The sequence below is a fragment of the Mastigoproctus giganteus genome, chromosome 11 (assembly GCF_048544385.1).
Source record: "Mastigoproctus giganteus isolate SK-2022 chromosome 11, ASM4854438v1, whole genome shotgun sequence".
Lineage (NCBI taxonomy): Eukaryota > Metazoa > Arthropoda > Arachnida > Uropygi > Thelyphonidae > Mastigoproctus > Mastigoproctus giganteus.
In genome coordinates this window covers 41,094,493-41,112,496 of record NC_143585.1, presented here as the reverse complement: position 1 = coordinate 41,112,496, position 18,004 = coordinate 41,094,493, and the positions used below count along the sequence as shown (strand labels likewise).

General features: G+C 36.7%; 1 protein-coding gene across 1 annotated transcript in view; it reads left to right on the top strand.

The window, feature by feature from the left end:
* LOC150077944 (uncharacterized) overlaps positions 1–17,399 on the top strand; it is a 60,149-nt gene extending 42,750 nt beyond the window's left edge. Inside the window, exon 4 of the mRNA XM_090384885.1 lies at positions 17,239–17,399. Coding sequence (XP_090241011.1) covers positions 17,239–17,267 — 29 coding nt within the window. The 3' untranslated portion in view covers positions 17,268–17,399. The remainder of the gene's footprint in view (positions 1–17,238) is intronic.
* Positions 17,400–18,004: the final 605 nt, after the last annotated feature.

Here is an 18,004-nt window from a genome sequence, read left to right as displayed (position 1 = left end):
AGTCACTCTATTTTAGTTATCAGCATATCTTCAATCACAAAATTGCCGAACTTTTGATAAAAAAAATTCAAGTCTTACTGATTTTAACAGGAGGCCTTTCTTTTGCTATTCACTACCAATCAGGCAATGTATGTTTATTGTGTCATGTCAATACATAGTGCTTAACCTGCCAGCAGATGCACTCCAAGTAGTAAAAAAAAGGGAGGCACATGGGACTTGCGAGGATCCCCAACTTTGTTTTTTTAATTTTGAAAAAAACATTTTTTTTTTTAAATTCTTCTTGAGTATACCAATGTATGATCTTTTTTGAATGGATTGCATTAATTATTATATGTAATATTTTATTTTTAATTAAAAATCTTGTTTTTTTAAACTGTCATTTTCACTGAAAGAAAAATTTTTATTAGTTCTAAAAATAACTAAACCCTCAAAAACATAAACATGGAAGTATTAGTTACTTCCATTTTCCAGTTTATAAAATCACTGAAGGCACAAAATTTAAAGGCATAATTAAATTTTGTGCTGTTATTTCTGCTTATATATTACACGCATGACCTGAAATAGGCAGAAACTTTTATTAATATTTAACTAATTTATTAATTTTGTCAATCAGTTCTGCCCTGGACAGATTATGCAAGGCTCATAGGGTAGAAATTTTCTCAGCATGGTCTGTGCTTTTTAACAGGAGAGACTGCTTTTACAGGGATAGGATACACTTAAATAGAAAGAGTGCAAGAATATTTGCTGATGCTATCGAGGCAGTGTAAGGTGGGCCAGAAACTGATAGCATGGGGAATATGCAGACTAATAGATTAACAATAGCCACAGGCAGAGGTGAAAGTGATTCATGCACTGCTTCCATTGAATTGAGCAGCAGCTTTGAAAGCAAGCTGCTGGGAGTTATCATGAAACAAGTAAATACATGGTCTGTGTGTTAGGGAAACAGAGTAAGAACAGGTACATGTACACCAATGCTAGGAGGATGGTAAATTTGATGAATTCAGTGTAGTAGTAGTAGTTGTGGCATGTGATGCAAGAAAGCAAGTGTATGAGCTTATGCAGCATCAGCCAAAAAAAAAAAAAAAAAAAAATCACACCATTCCCTCCAAATGTTATTATTATTATTATTATTAGCCATATGGTGCAAGGAAGCCAGAGGCTTATGCTGCACCAGGCAAAAATTTTTAAAAGGAAGGCATTTTGACACCACAAATGACGTTATCAGTGCGGCTAATGCCTGGTTGGAGGAGCAAACTTCGGACTTCAATTCCAAGGGACTAAAATGCTTGGAGGACTGATGTAAAAAGTGCATTGATATAAGGAGGGAATATGTTGAATAAAAATAGCTTTGATTTTTTTATTTCTTTTTTTTTTTATGTTAGGCTAAAAACTTTTCGACCCCCCCCCATAAGCTAGTCTGTAATGAAGTCACAAAGGAGGTTAGACAGGCGAAAGCAGATTATGAGAAATATTTGCAATGGATGAAAAGAAAAACAGCAAAGTGTTCTTTACTTATGTAAACTCTAGAAAGAAAGAAAGGGATGAATCACATTGGTCCACTTAACATAAATGGTTTGACTATTGATCATGCTCAGGTAGCTGATAAACTGAATGAGTATTTTGCATCTACATTCACACACGAGTTATTCAAGGAGGGGAATGCCAGAACCGTAGCAAACTCAATAGGGAGATAAGTGATTTTGTAATAACTGAGAGCAAAGTGTAGGAGAAATTGTTGAATATAAATATAAGGAAGGCACCTGGGGTGAATGGGATCTATCCAGTTATATTAAAGGAGGCAGCAAAGGAAGTAAGTAGACCCTTAGCCATAATTATGAGAGCTTCCTTAGATTCAGGGGAGGGAGGTTCCCATGGACTGGAGGTGTGCAAATGTATCCCCAATTCACAAAAGGTGTTACAAGTAACTATAGACCTGTTAGTTTAACTTTTGTTCCAAGGAAAATAATGGAGTCACTGGTTAAAGAAGCATTGCAGGATCATCTAGACAAGACTGCAGTAGTAGTTAAAACATAGCATGGGTTTGTTAAAGGGAGGTTTTGTCTGACCAATTTGATTGGATACTGTGATGTGGTCACAAAAGAACTGGATGCAAAAAATGATTTTGATATCATCTACTTTGGATTTCAGGAAAGCTTTTGATACTGCTGTACAAATTGGAGCGGTATGGCATTAAGGGCAAGTTGGTACAATGGATAAAGGCAGTGGCATATGCAGTAGGGCTCACAATACCAGTCAAGATCTTAATACTGGTATTTCTGTATTTTTAATTTATGAAACTGGGATACCGGTATTCCAAAAAAAAAATAAAAAATTTCGCAATAAATTTTGATGACAATCAAGTGTAATAAAGTAAAGAAAAAAGAAATAATTACATGAATTCGTGTTTTTAATCAAACTTTTATTACAATAATAAAGATTCTAACAAAAAAATTATATTATTAAACATACAGTTATTCTAAAAACAAAAAAATATACATATTGAGACTAAATTTGGTTATGTCTAAACATCCACACTACCTGTCTGAATAAAGTGAGCTCTTAAGAAACATAAGCAATCAATAGTGTTAATTTTAAATATATATTATATATTTAAAATTATATAATATAATATAGCTAAAATTATGTTAATTTTAAATATACTTATTTAATTAGCGGCAGAAAACGTCCTTTTGGATTCTGTGCTGGTTGGTGCTATTGTACTGAGATAGTTGTAGTTGAGTTGCAGTTTACCCTCCCGCCTTATTCCCTCATCTTCAAAAAATCTTATTTCCTTTTTATCAAATATGAAAAATATTTCCTTTTTATGGCACTATATCTGTATTAACGAAAGAATGAGACTGACGTTTAAGCTTGGTGAGTAAACCAAATCTGAGTTGTTGGGGAGTTATTTATTAATTTTTATTTCCCTGTACCTTACTTAGTATTGCTGTCAATGGCCATTATTATGATTTTTGTACAGCAGCCCCCCTCAAGTACTAAGGCCCACAGGCTACCTGACTGCGTTAAAAAATGAGAATATCCAGGAGCTGAGGGATATTCCCACATAACACACACACACGAGTATATATATTATGTGAGCTGTCAGTTTCTCAAGAGAAATGACACAAATATAAAACAAAAGTCATTTATCATACAAAACTACTTACAAGTATATACATAACTGGTATTCATTTTTCTCATTTTATCTGTTAATACATGCTACCATTTTCATAAAATTTCTCTCAAATAACAATATCAATTCTCTTCACAACAGCAATCCATAAGTCGCTAACTTAATACTAACAATTCCATGTAATTTCTCTTAATTTATCAATATCAATTTTTTTTACAACTTCAACCAATAAGCCAGCTCAATACTAAACATTTCCTTATTTCTCGTAATTTCTTCAACTTCAACCTTACTCTAAAATAATCTACCACTTTATCTAAGTACCATTTCCAATACATTAGCATTAGCAGAGGCATATAATGCAAGAAAGTGAGCTTATGCAGCATCAGCCAAAAAAAAAAAAAAAAAAAAATGATCCCATTTCACCCCTCCATTCGTTCCAAGTACTTGTCCAGCTTGGCCTTAAATTTATTTAGGCTATCAACTTCCACAACACAGTTCAGACTCGCAGTGGCATATCCAGATATCATCTTAAGGGAGGGCATGAAGTTCTCTGAGCAGTGCAGACGGGCTGCAAGAGTAGCTCATGGAGTATTGTCAATGATATACAGGAATTTTTCCAGCAGGGATAAGGAGGTGATTATTCCATTGTATAAGGCGATGGTCAGGCCACACCTAGAGTACTGTATACAGGTCTGGACGCCTCATTTCAAGAAGGAAGTAGAGCTGCTGGAACGAGTACAGAGAAGGGCAACAAGATTAGTGAATGGAACAAAGGGGTGCTCTTACGAAGAAAGGCTTAAGTTTTGCAAATTACAGTGTCTGGAGACTAGGCACCAGCGAGGTGATCTGATAGAGGTGTATAAAGCCTTGAATGGTTTAAGCATGCTCAATGCTGATGGGATTTTTCCTCTAGCTCAGAAAAATCACCTGAGAGGGCATAAATTCAAATTGAGGAAAGACAGATGTAATATAGACATGCGGAAATTTGCCTTTAGCCAGCGGGTGGTTGGTTGGTGGAACAGACTTCCATCCCTTGTGGTGGAGGTTGACAGCCTAAATAAGTTTAAGGCTCAGCTGGACAGGTATTTTGAACGAACAGAGGAGTGAAGTGGAAGTGGGTTTTTTTTTTTTTTTTTTTTGGCTGATGCTGCATAAGCTTTCTTGCATCAAATGCCTCTACTAATGCTAATGCCGGCCAAATTTGAGTTTTTTTTTTTTAGAATGCCTTCTGCATTAATTTTCTTTAATTTTGAATTTTTGGTTAAGGGTGGCATATGCCCTCTCTGCCCGCCCCTGATTCAGAGGACTTACCTTCCTTCTCTTTCACAGCAGGATTCCTTTGTGCAGATTCCTTCCACAGAGTGCAGTGATATCTCTCTCTCTTCTTAGTTGTACTCTGTGTTCTGCTGTATAGCTCTTCCAGTACTGTCTTATTTTGGGAACAGTTCTCTGTTAATACTGAAGGAAATTACCACAGCAGTAGTAGAAGCCAGTGCCCTGGCTTCTACTACTGCTGTGGTAATTTCTGACTGGCTTGTTATTCAACTTCCTGATTAACTTCTAGCACAAGAACGTGCCCGGCAGAACTCTTCTCTGTATAGCTGGACACTCCCAGAACTGAAACCAGAACTACCATTGCAAATCTGCAACCCCTCTGAACAAAAACCACAAACCCCTCTTTTTGTGCGAGCACCTTATTTATTTCCTTCTCATTTATTTATTTATTCAATTGATTGCAAGTTACAATCGCTCTTTGTACAATTTTTTTTTTTTATACGCAAGCTTATGTGCAAACCCCTCTGGAGTTTGTTCGCATTTACGTATCTCTCAGGCGCCTCCATAGCCAGGTGGGAAGGAGCAACAGTGCGTAGCACACACGCTTCTTGATTAGACCGGGGTTCGAGCCCGTCACCACCAAATACGGAGGATGCGGAAAGGTCAGGGAATGACCACCACATATTCCCGGAGCAATATGGCCTTAGTTGCTAATGCTCCTAAAAACCAAACAACAAACAAAAAAAAAAACAAACGTATCTCTCCCTATCTAATTTAAACTTGACCTACTCTTCTTCCTTTGGTGAAAAAAACAGAATATTTTTGCCAGACAATGAAACGCTTTCATCTTTTACCTTTAGATCACCTGTTCACAATATTTTTAAACTGCTCCATACCGACACCCTTTCCTAAAATGCACTGTGTCGCATCCTCAAGCAGCGGCATAACAGAAGGATTAAACTATTGTTCAAAAGCTTTTAATTTTAACCCTTCTGCACCTGCCATGCCATTGTTCACCATATTCCTTGATTGCCTTACCAAGCCTACTCCCACTAATGGAAATATTTCCGCAATGATGTTTTCATTATTCCTTAAGTGCTTTACTTCCACACACACACTATACTTACTATATTTGTATGAGAGAAATATATTTGTAAGATTTTTGTCTTAGTTTCATGACGTTTTCAGGTTTCCGTTGCATTTGTATTGTGTATAACAATCCTTGTGTAACAAATTCTGTGATATTAATGATTTATTGTTGTTGATTTTATAACCTTTACATGAATAAATCATAAACAATTATTTTTTAAATTAGTACCAAAAAAATGGTATTTTTGTATCAATACTGGGATTTCAAATCCTAAATAAAATGACAGGGATCCCGGAATCTCATTATTGTAAGCCCTAGTATCCAGGTATCATCGTAAGGGGGGCATGCCGACCAGGCTTTTGGGTTTTATTTTTTTAGAAAGCCTCCTGCATTCGTTTTCTTTAATTTCAAATTTTTGGTTGGGGGGGCATATTGCCCCACTGCCCACCCCCGAAATATGCCCCTGGATAAAGGGTTGGTTGAGTGAGAAATGACAGAGTGCTAATCAATGGATACTGCTCTTTGTGGACTAATGTTATTAGTTGAGTTCCCCAGGTTCGGTGCTCGGCTGATTGTTGTTTTGTGTATTCATCAATGATATTGATGAGGGTATATCAGGCTTAATGTCCAAGTTTGCAGATGATACAGAGGTTGGCAGGGTTGTTAATGATAGTAAAGATAGCATGCTACTGCAGGATCTAGATAAGTTTGGCAAATGGGCGGAGAATTGGTGAAATTTAATATTAACAAATGCAAAGTATTGCATATGGGTAGCAGTAACCCAAGAGAAACATTCCAACTGTGTGGTACTACACTCAGGGAACTGGAGAGTGAAAAAGACCTGCAGGTAACTGTGCCGTCAGATATGAAGTTAGCTGAGCATTGCAGGTGGGCTGCCAGTGCAGGTCATGGAGTCTTGTCAATGATATATAGGAATTTTGCTATCAGGGAAAAGGAAGTGATTATCCCGTTGTACAAGGCAATGGTCAGGCCACACTGTGAATACTGTGCACAGGTCTGGAGGCCTCATTTTAGGAAGGATGTAGAGTTGCTAGAACAAGTACAAAGAAGAGCAACAAGATTGGTGAGGGGGAACAAAGGGGTGCTCAAGATAGGCTTAAGTTCTGCAAATTGCAGCACCTGGAAACTAGACACATGCGATGTGATCTGATTGAGGTGTATAACACAGCATGGGAATAAAGTCTGCTGACAATTATTTGAGGCTTCCTGCAAGAAACTTTTGAGAACCATGCTCTCTCCCTTCTTCCTTATTCAGGGAACCTTGCTCCCTCCCTTCCTTCCTTATTCACAGGAACCATGCTCCCTCCCTTATTCTTGCTTTTTCTGCAAGAAACCTTCCTCGCAAGGTTTCTTGCAGTTCTAATATTAATATCAATTATGTAAGGTAATACAAATACAAAATGATAAAAACAAAAGTTTAGAATAAATGAGTTTATTTACTTAAAAAACTTATATTTATATACTAATCAGAGACCATTGCCAACAGGCATACTGTATAAGAAGTTCCTGTTTCAGAAACACTGTTCGATTAACTGAAAAACTCCAATAGCATTGGCTGTCAGGCTTCCTTCTTCATTTCATCCAACATTAGATTATATGGAGCCAGCGCGCTGTTAATGTCTCTTTTCATTGAATTTCCACGAGCATAGTCAGCATTAAGATTCTGCAAAAAGTCAGTGCAATATCATCCTCTTCATGACTGTTTACAATTTCCATGACGTCATTAGGCAGAAAGTCAAAAGTCATAGTGTTTATTGTCAAGCTGCACTGGGAGTCATCGAAGCCATCTCCCAAGTGATATCTTCAGCAATATCTTCTACAACTGCATCTTGGATGTCTACTGCTGGCTGCAGCATGTGAATACATTCTGGCCACAGTATCTTCCAACAAGCATCCACTGTACATTCTTTTATGTCTGTACACGCACCATGAGTGTTGTTAATTGCATCCATGAATGTGTAAGACTTCAAAAAGTCACAAAGATTTACCTCTATATTTTCCAATGTTGCATTAAAGGTCTGCTTTAAATATAATATTTTAAATGTGGAAATGATGCCTTGATCCAATGGCTGAATTAACAAAGTTGTGTTTGTGGGCAAAAAGATTTTCATTCATGATTTCATTTTCATTTCACTTTCATTCATGATTTCCAAGTGCTGCAAATGACTTGTGGAATTATCAATTAACAACAGTGCCTTGTATTGCAAATTCTGCCTTTTACAATATCTTTTAACTTGGAAAAAGTCCTTTACAAACCAGTCATCAAACATTTATCCTGCCATCACCCAGCTATGAACCTCCAATGGATAGGCAGGCTACTTTTTTAACATTTTTCAAAGCTCTGACATTTTCTGATTTATAAATTAAAAGTAGCTTGCACTTAAAATCTTCTGCATTTCCCAGAATAGCAGATTTAACCACTCATTAGAGACCTTAAATCCTGAAACCTTCACTTCCTCCTTAGAAATAAAGATCCTTGCTGGCATCCTCCTCCAGTACAGACCCATCTCATCTGCATTAAATACCTACTTCAATGAGTAGCCTTCCCTCTGGATTAAATTTAACAATTCAGCAGAATATTGGTTGGCACTTGCATATTTGCTGCTAAACTTAATGTTGTGCATATTATAACACTTGCAAAACTTGTCAAACCATCCCTTGCCAAAAAATGGTGTGCACCTATGGATTCATTGATTCCAAATGTACATCCTAGAGCCGATGCATTTTCTCTGGCTTCAGTCCTTGAGATAATTTCAAGCTTCTCCAAGCTCATCATCTGCCTTTTCTCCTTCATAGGTCCAGGAATAGTGGTCACATTTGTAATTTTTACTAGATGCAGAAATTACATAAAACAATTTTAAATATTACACATGGGTTTAAAAACAAAACACTTATGATAGGGATGCTCAATGATGGCTAGACTAGGTCCTCTTAAAAACTTGACATTGCTCATAAATCACAGACCAAGCAAGTACATAATGAATTATTTCTCATTCAACTGTATGTCAAACACCCTCAGTATCATGTTCCAATAGTGTTATTAGTACGATTAGTCACTACATATTTTGAAAGAGCGGCATGCAGTAATTTATGTTATGTGGACAATTTTTTAACCATGATTTCATTTGCCACTTTTTTTTTTATAAAATTCATGTATATCTGAATTTGGCTTCAAATACAAAAATACAGATATCTAAAAATAATTCAGGCAAATTTGAACTCAATCACATAGATCTCGCACACATGGACTGTCTAGTGTATATTGTGTGAAGAGCATTGCATGTTATGCAGGATTATAAACAGCATAAAAGAAAAAACAAGACTACATAGAAAAGTACAAGAGAATTTTAATAAGAAAATAAAGCAGTTACATAAAATTATCTTTGGAGGGGTTATTAACAACCTGACATTTCTAGAGAAGGAAGCAAGGCAGTTATCAAAATGATTAATAATAAACTCTCTCCTCCCAAGATCATTTTATGTAACATCTTTCTTTCCTTAGTAAATTTTTCTTATGATTTCTACCTAGTCTTGAACCCTACCTCCCAGAGGGCAGCCTATTACAGACCTTCATCAGAGTAGGCAGTCCTAGCTGCACAGAAGGGGTGGAAGCTAGTTGAATTTCCAGGTGATTTTCTATTGGCCGGTTGTTGTTGTTGTTATTTGGTTTTTAGGAGCATTAGCAACTAAGGCCATATTGCTCCAGGATATGCAGTGGTCATTCCCTGACCTTTCCGCATCCTCCGTATTTGGTGGTGACGGGCTCGAACCCCAGTCTAATCAAGAAGCATGTGCTACGCACTGCTGCTCCTTCCCACCTGGCTACGGAGGTGCCCCTATTGGCCGGTTGCTAAGAGGCCAGTCATACAACACAACTGGCTATGCAGGGATGCTACATCAAAGATGAAATTGGTAGATTATAGGAGAATCCCAGGAATCACCCAACCAATGAATACAGTCCCATGCCACAAGGAAAAAGGCTCTTACTGTGGAGTAAGTTGTTAAAAATATGGAATTCACTTCAAATTATTGTATTTATTACTGCAGATTGCTTATCTCAGAATATTAAAACAAATATTCTTGGGAGGGGTTCTAGGTGTCCCTTAAAACCTTACAGCAGAGTAAGCCCCAGGGCACAAGTTTTGAGAATAAGTGGAGAGATTCCATCAAAACCTTAAAATTTCTTGGCATCAAGTGCATTCAGAATTCTTCTGTCCCATCAGAAGACCATGGGAGGCATTTATTTGAATGTGTTTTATGGTTGATTTACCAAGATCGTTGATCGTTATGGTTGATTTACCAAGATGGCTATGGTTGATTTACCAACATCACTGATGCACGGGTCAGAGAAAAATTAGGATGCTGATAAGTTTGCTTTATCTTTAGATGAGGATGCATCAGAATGCATTGGAGGTGAGAGTATGGATGGGCAGAAGTTGTGACAAATAGTTTTAGTTTAGTTGCTTCCAATAGTTGTGACTAGCAACCAGAATGTTCAACTACCATTTGCACAAGAAGCAAGTTTTCTGTTCTTAGCCTATTCCAAATTGAGTTTAGATTGATTAATAATATTTTCATAAGTGTCGTGATCTTTAGTCTAGGCAGAAAATTAAGAAAGTAACAAGAAAAATAACAGTCTAATTATGATATGCTGTGTTTCATCTTGAACAGCCATAGAACATTTTTTGGAAAACCAAGATTTAGATAAAATACCATCACTATAGAAATAATTTCACTGGCATGATCTAACCAAACATTAGGATTAGTAAATTTAAAACAGAAGTCCAACCAAGGAAAAGAAGAATATATCGCAGCCGACCATTAACATTATGTACTTAGTGCTAGTGGTGACAAATGATGGAAGACTACAAGCTTGTATTATTTTTTACTTGTTATTATACTTATTTTTTTTTTGGCATCAGCCAGAAAAAAAATAACAACTTCCCATATCATCTGTCCATCTCCTCCAATAGTATATCTAATTCTTCCTTGAATTATTTTGAATTCTTCCTTCCTTGAATTGAGTTATTCAGACTACCCACTTCCACAATGCCCTCATTAGTAGCACACTTGGTAGGATCGCCATCCTCCCCACACCGGGTGGAAAAGACCTGAGTTTGAGTCCTGCCAATGACGAGGAATTTTTGTGTGCCTTTTTTACAGCATGGCTGAGTTAGTCAGTCAGTCTCAGGTAAGAGTAGCATGGTTTTTTATCCCAGAAACTCAGGTTTTTCGTCCAGCAAACATAAAATCAACCTCAAAACACAATTTACAGTCAATATACAAGGAGTAATATGGCCTTAGTTGCTGATGCTTCTAAAACCCTACTACTACAACAACAATGGAAGTTTGTTACAACAATCAACTACCAGCTGGTTGAAGGCAAACTTCTGCACTATCCTTTCTCAGTTTGAAATTGTGCCCTCCCTCCTCATGTGTAGTCTGAGCAACAGAAAGAATGCCATCAGCATTGAGTTCACTCAATCCATTCAAAGCCTTAAACACTACAATAAGATCACCTCACAGGTAAATAGTCTCCAGATTATGCAACTTCCTGGACTTAAGCTTGGCTTGGTAAGACCACCATTTCATTCCCTTCACCAAACTCACTGCCTTCTCTGCACCCATTCCGGCAGGTCTACATCTTTTCTAAAATGAGGCCTCCAGATCTGTATGTAGTAACCCAAGATGTGGCCTAACCATTATCGCATTTGGGGTCAATGTACGAAGTTTGTAGGGTTGCTGGTGAGGAAAAAATTAAGGGTTTTGGGAATGTGATTAGGTTATAAGGTATTCTAGTAGGTAAATTAACAAGTTATGTCAGGCATTAGTAATAACAAAAAACTCAACATCTCTACCAGTTGGGTTCATGCAGTTAGAAAATTAATGCCAGCAGGAGTTATGAAAATTAAAATCACCAAAGAAAATTCTTCACTGATAAGAAAGTTCTACTGGATAAGGTCAAGTTTCAAAGAAAGTAATCAAAAAAGTTTCAATTTGTAGGGTTGAGAGAACATGAATTTCACAGAATGGACTAAACTGATTTTAAGCTGGAGGAGATTCCAGATTAGGAAGGGTTTGGTAAGGAATGTTTGGGCAGACATACACTTAAGGACCAAATTTAAAGCAAAACAAATCATAGAGCAAATATTATGACAAAAAAAGAGTGGCAGTTGAGTTAACTCATATTTGAGATTCAGAAAAAATAAATGGGGTTTGGCAGATTATAGGCACAAATGGACATCACTGAGATTACAAATATTGGGTGATGCCTGTCATAACCAAAAAAGACACGGCCCATACTGCATGGTAGAAATGATGGGGAGATGTTGAGGCTTTGTTCTTTTTCACTATTTCAAGCCTCCAATAACAAGTGGTGTTACAACCAACTGATGAGAGCCATCTACAACCTAGTAATGCCTAGTGACACAGACATTCACAGCTGTTCTTCTGTCTTGACCTCTGCATACATTGGTTCATAAGAGAATTTTTAGGCACACCGTTCTTAGATCTGAATGAATGAAGGAAAATTTTTCATTGTATTAAATGATACTAGAATGAAGGGGCATGTTCCAGTTAAAGGGGAAGAATTATAGACTGGATTATGGGATGCTTTCCTTTAGCCAGCAAGTTGTTAATTATTAGAATTTTGCCTTTATCCAGAGCCTTTGTTCATAGTTGAAATGAGTTTACACCTATTGCATGTGTGCAAGTAGGAAGTTTGAATAAATTTCAAAATGGATAGGGCATATTATTAGAAGAAATGGGCAAATGAAGTTGGTAATTTTTTTCCCATTGATGTTTTGTAAACTTGCTTCATTGCATCATTTTGCCAATACTAATACTCATTTTAAGGAGATTGGCATGGTTCAGATATCAGCTCTGTCAATGGTTTTGGGCACTATGACATGCAGACTTTCTAGCCATAGCCTCAAAGAATAACCCCTCCCCACAAATATATTGGTATGTTTTCACTGTATTATTATACAGGCCATAGGATGCACAAAAGTTAGCCTTTTGTTACATCAGCCAAAAATAAATAAATTTTGTCCATATAACCAGTATCCCTTTAAATCACTTTTTTTCCATCTCCAGACGGTCCTGATTCAGTTTCCCCTTAAGCCTCACTGTCAACCTCAACCATCCTGAAGGCAATTATTCAAGTAGTCAGCTGATGACAAACTTCCCGAGATGCAGTATATTAGTTTCCCCAAAAATTTATATTTATGCACTCTGGTTTTTGTATTCTGTTTCACTCTAAAAATTCCATCATCATTTAATTTGTCCCCCACCCAAATATACATCAGTCAGATCTCAGAGAACATTTTTCCAAGCTCTGTAACCCATACCAAATCTCTCTCATATGGATACCCCTTTGCTATTTTGCACTAGTGAGCCACCCATCTTTGGACTCTTTCAAAGGCCAGTGTCTTTTCTTAAGGCAGCCTTCAAATCCAAACACATATTTCAAATGAACTCCATTACTTTCCCTGCTGATGAGGTTAAACTGTGCTTGTTGTTTGGATTTTAGGAGCATTAGCAACTAAGGCCATATTGCTCCGGGAATATGCGGTGGTCATTCCCTGACCTTTCCGCATCCTCCATATTTGGTGGTGACGGGCTCGAACCCCGGTCTAATCAAGAAGCGTGTGCTACGCACTGTTGCTCCTTCCCACCTGGCTACGGAGGCGCCGAGGTTAAACTAAGTCTATAATTACACATATGATTCTTGGGTGTCCCTTTGTGTATTGGTGGGGTTGGCACTTCTCCAATCCAAGGAGATTACCCCTGAATCTAACTGTGATCTTAACAATTAACTCTAAAGGTTTGGGACATTCTTTTCGGCCCCTCTTTCAAAAAGATTAGTAAATATCTTTGTTACTTGGGGCCTTACCCACTTTCAAACTCAGTATTTTTCATGTGAAACATCCTTAGGTGCATCAACTGAGTAAATCTGATTGATCATGGAAAAAAAATGCATCACAAAAGTGATGTTATTCGCAGCTTCTGCCAGATGCACTTCCCACACTCCCACCACTAGTCTGTGCCAAGCACTCACTAGTAGTGAGATTAGAGTACATGACGCATTTTTTGTTACTGGTATATCCTTAGGAAGAGGTTAGTGAAATCCAAGCCAATTGACCATGAACGACCACAGTGAAATAGCCTAATTACCCATTTGATTGTAGCCATTTGTTGAATAGTATGACTGTAACAATACAAATATTTGCAGGGGAGTTTCACATAAAAGCATCTAGTGCACGTGCTCTGCACTCATGTTTTTTTTTTTTTTTTTTTTGTTACTGTCTTGTGTAATATTACATAACCTACAGTGTTCAGATATATTACTCCAATATCCCAAACCCCAAAAGGGTCTTTTTGCTTGAAGATCAATTTAAAAGTATCTGTTCAACTCACCAGAAATGTCTGCTTGATTATCTAGGATTCGATTCAACAAAGATCCTATCTGGTTTACTCTACTCCTTTCCTTTTCGTATTAGATAGCAATGAAACTCCTTATTCCCATTTTTTTTTTTTTTTTTGGGTCTTTTTAGCTTTCTCGTCCTCAGCCTTTTCCTGCCAACCCCCCCACCCTGGGTGGGGGTTTGGCAGGAAAAGGCTGAGGACGAGGCAGGGGGTTTGGCAGGTCTTGATATAAATCAAATTATAATTATTACACAAACCTGAGCTGCTCGTTACTCTATAATTGCCCTGTCCTACCTTTTCCTGTTCTATCAAACTCACTAAATTCTTTTTCATCCACCTTAGCATCCTCCTTGTATAGTACCTCCTTAATGGAATACATGCAATAGCGGTTTTTATGGCACTTAAAAAGGATATATGAGGAAATACTCATGCAGTAAATAGTAAATATATCACAGAACCAGCAATGTTATCACACCTATAGTTATTTAAATTGCAAAATAATTTTTAGTTGTATTCTGATTTATAATGTAAATGGACACAGTTTCCAGTATGCAAATTACCATCTTCAGATTGAATCCTTGTGATAGAAGAAATTATTCTAAAAGTTTAAGTGCCTATAATGCAATCATTTCTCTATTTTATGCATGTCAATTTTATTTTATTTAATGCAGATTTTTCTCTATTTTGTTAATTTAAAATATCAAAAATGAATCATTCCGTATACTTCATTATCAGATGGAGAGTTGGACACAGAGTTTACAAACTTATTAATTCCTAATAATCTTTCTTCCCAAATTTTTGAGGAAAAAAATTACCATAATTTCACTAAAATTACAAGACTATTTTCTGCTCTTATTTTTGATTAATACAGCTCTTATATTACATATTAGCATTAGTAGAGGCATATGATGCAAGAAAGCAAGCTTATACAGCATCAGCAAAAAAAAAAAAAAACCTTCCAAATTTCTGCACATTATTCTACAACTGTCTTTCCTCAGTTTGAATCTATGACCCCTCAGGTTTGTAATCTGAGCAAGAGGAAGAATCCCATCAGCATTGAGCCTGCTCAATCTATTCAAGATCTCAAACACCTCAATCAGAGTGTCTTGCAGGTGCCTAGTCTCCAGAAGCTGCAATTTGCAGAACTTAAGCCTTTCTTCGTAAGCGCACCCCTTTGTTCCCCTCACCAGTCTTGTTGCCCTTCGCTGTACTTGTTCTAGCAACTCTACATCCTTCCTAAAATGAGGCTTCCAGACCTGTACACAGAACTCAAGGTGTGGCCTGACCATTACCTTATATAAGGAGATAATCACCTCCTTATCCATGCTTGCAAAATTCCTGTATATCATTGACAAGCCCCGATGACCTACTCTGGCGGCCTGTCTGCACTGCTCAGAAAACTTCGTATCTGACTGTACAATCATCCCTAGGTCTCTTTCATTCTCCACTACCCTGAGTGTAACACCACCCAGTTGGTACATTTCTCTGGGGTTACTGCTACCCATATGCAGTACTTTGCATTTGTCAACATTAAACTTCAGTTGCTACTTCTCAACCCATCTGCCAAAATTTTCCAGATCCTGTTGCAGCAGAATACTGTCATTACTGTTATTAACAACCCTGCCAACCTTCATAACATCTGCAAACTTTGACATTAAACTTGATATACCTTCATCAATATCATTGTTAAATACTCAAAACAACAATGGGCCCAACACCGTACCCTGAGGGATACCACTAATAACATTAGTTCACGTACAGCATATCCCTTAATGCCATACTGCTCTAATTTGTACAGTAGTCATCCATGTGCAACAGTATCAAGAGCTTTCTTGAAATCAAAGTATATGATATCAAAATTATTTTTTGCATCCAGTTCCTTTGTGACCACATCATAGTATCCAATCAAACTGGTCAGACAAGACTTCCCTTTAACAAATCCATGCTGTGTCTGAATTATTACTAACATCTTTCAAACTGATTGTTTGTTATTTGGTTTTTAGGAGCATTAGGAACTAAGGCCATATTGCTCCGGAATATGCGGTGGTCATTCCCTGACCTTTCCGCATCCTCCGTATTTGGTGGTGACTGGCTCGAACCCCAGTCTAATCAAGAAGTATGTACTACGTACTGCTGTTCCTTCCCACCTGGCTACGGAGGCGCCTTGAATTATTACTGCTGTCTTGTCTAGATGATCCTACAATGCTTCTTAACCAGTGACTCCATTATTTTCTGCTTGGAACAGAAGTCAAACTAACAGGTTTGTAATTACTCGTGTCACCCTTTGATTCTCCTTTGTGATTTTGAGATACATTTGCACATCTCCAGTCCATGAGGACTTCCCCGAGTCCAAAGATGCTCTCATAATTATGGCTAAAGGTTTGCTTACTTCCTTTGCTACCTCCTTTAATATAACTCGATAAATCCCATCTACCCCAGATGCCTTTCTTATGTTTAACTTCAACAATTTCTCCTCCACTTTGCTCTCAGTTATTACAAAATCACAGCTCCCTGTTAGAGTTTGATAACCATCTGGCCCTCTTCTCCTTGAATAACTCCTCATGTGTGAATGTAGAAGCCAAATACTCATTTAGTTTGGCAGCTATCTGAGAATGATCATCTACAGTCAAATCATTGATATCAAGTGGACCAATATGATTTCCTCTTCCTTTTAGAGTTTATATAAGTAAAGATGTCTTTGCTGTTTTTCTTTGCATCCTCTGCCAAATATTTCTTGTAATCTGCCTAACCGCCTTTGTGACCTGATTACAGACTAGCTTTTATCTACCATAGGCTTCTGTCGCCTGACAATTTATGTGTATCCCATGCTTTTTTCTTCTCTGCAACGAGTCTCATTAGTTCATCTGACATCCATTTGATAGTGTAATTAATTATTTTGAATAAGTTTATATAAATAAAATTATGTTGAAGTTACAGGAAAATTTACCTAGAACAGTATTTCTTAGTTGGAACAAAAAGTTTAGTAGTTTCCAAAATTACTTCCCTGAATGCTTCCCATTTAGAATTTGCTGTTGGTCCCATTGTATAGAACTTAAAAAAATCTCTGAGACCACTGTAGTCACCTTTACTTTACGAAAGCAAATAATTATATATTATTTTTTTTTTAAGTTCTTTTTAGATTCAGATTAGATTACATTTTAGATTAGCACTTAATTATTACCTTACGAAAGCAAATTATATATATATATATATATATATATATATATTAATTAATTACATGTTATACATATATGAAAAAAACTGATAAAAATTTCTTGCCTTTTATCTCTAGCTGCAGAACTGAAAGAACCCAAAGAATAGCTACATACAGAAAGAACTGAGAAATAAAACAGACATGAAAAGGGAAAATTTGCCAAGGAAAATAAACCTCAATTTTCTTCATACCTTATTTTCTTTGTACATTTCTGACTTGGAAATAATTAGGAGGCTATATTGTAGGCAAAAAATTGTTAGCTTTTTAAAAATATATAATGCAAATATAAAATTACAATTGCTTTTTCATTGGCTATTTATTACAATTACATATGAAGTGTATATATTATATGCTTAGAACTGTACCTGTGTAAATATTGCCTCTTAAAAAACAATAAACGACATTTGTCAAGCAACTTATGAAAGAAATCTATAAAAGGAAATCACATGGAAATTAATATGAAGATCCAGGCTTAATTTCAGCTCACAAGACTCCCAACCTGGAAAGTATATTAGATTATCTTGGCTAACAACTGGATTGAAAAGTTTTATTTTCTGCGATATCCAACATAAATGCTCCATTTACAACTGAGTTTGGTATGCTGCCTAACTAGGTTTGTATAAATTAAAAGATGCCCACTTTTTGCACTAAAATATTCCTACATATTGATATAGTAAACCTTGCTTTAACTAGGACTATACAAGGGTAAGCCCAGTCCACCAAAGCCAACTGTTCGTTAAACTCAAAAGAAATATTGCTGCCAAGTTGTTAGAATGATATGAAGATTCTTAGCACTGAACTATGAAATAAAAACATTAAATGTTGTTGTAATACTAATTTTACT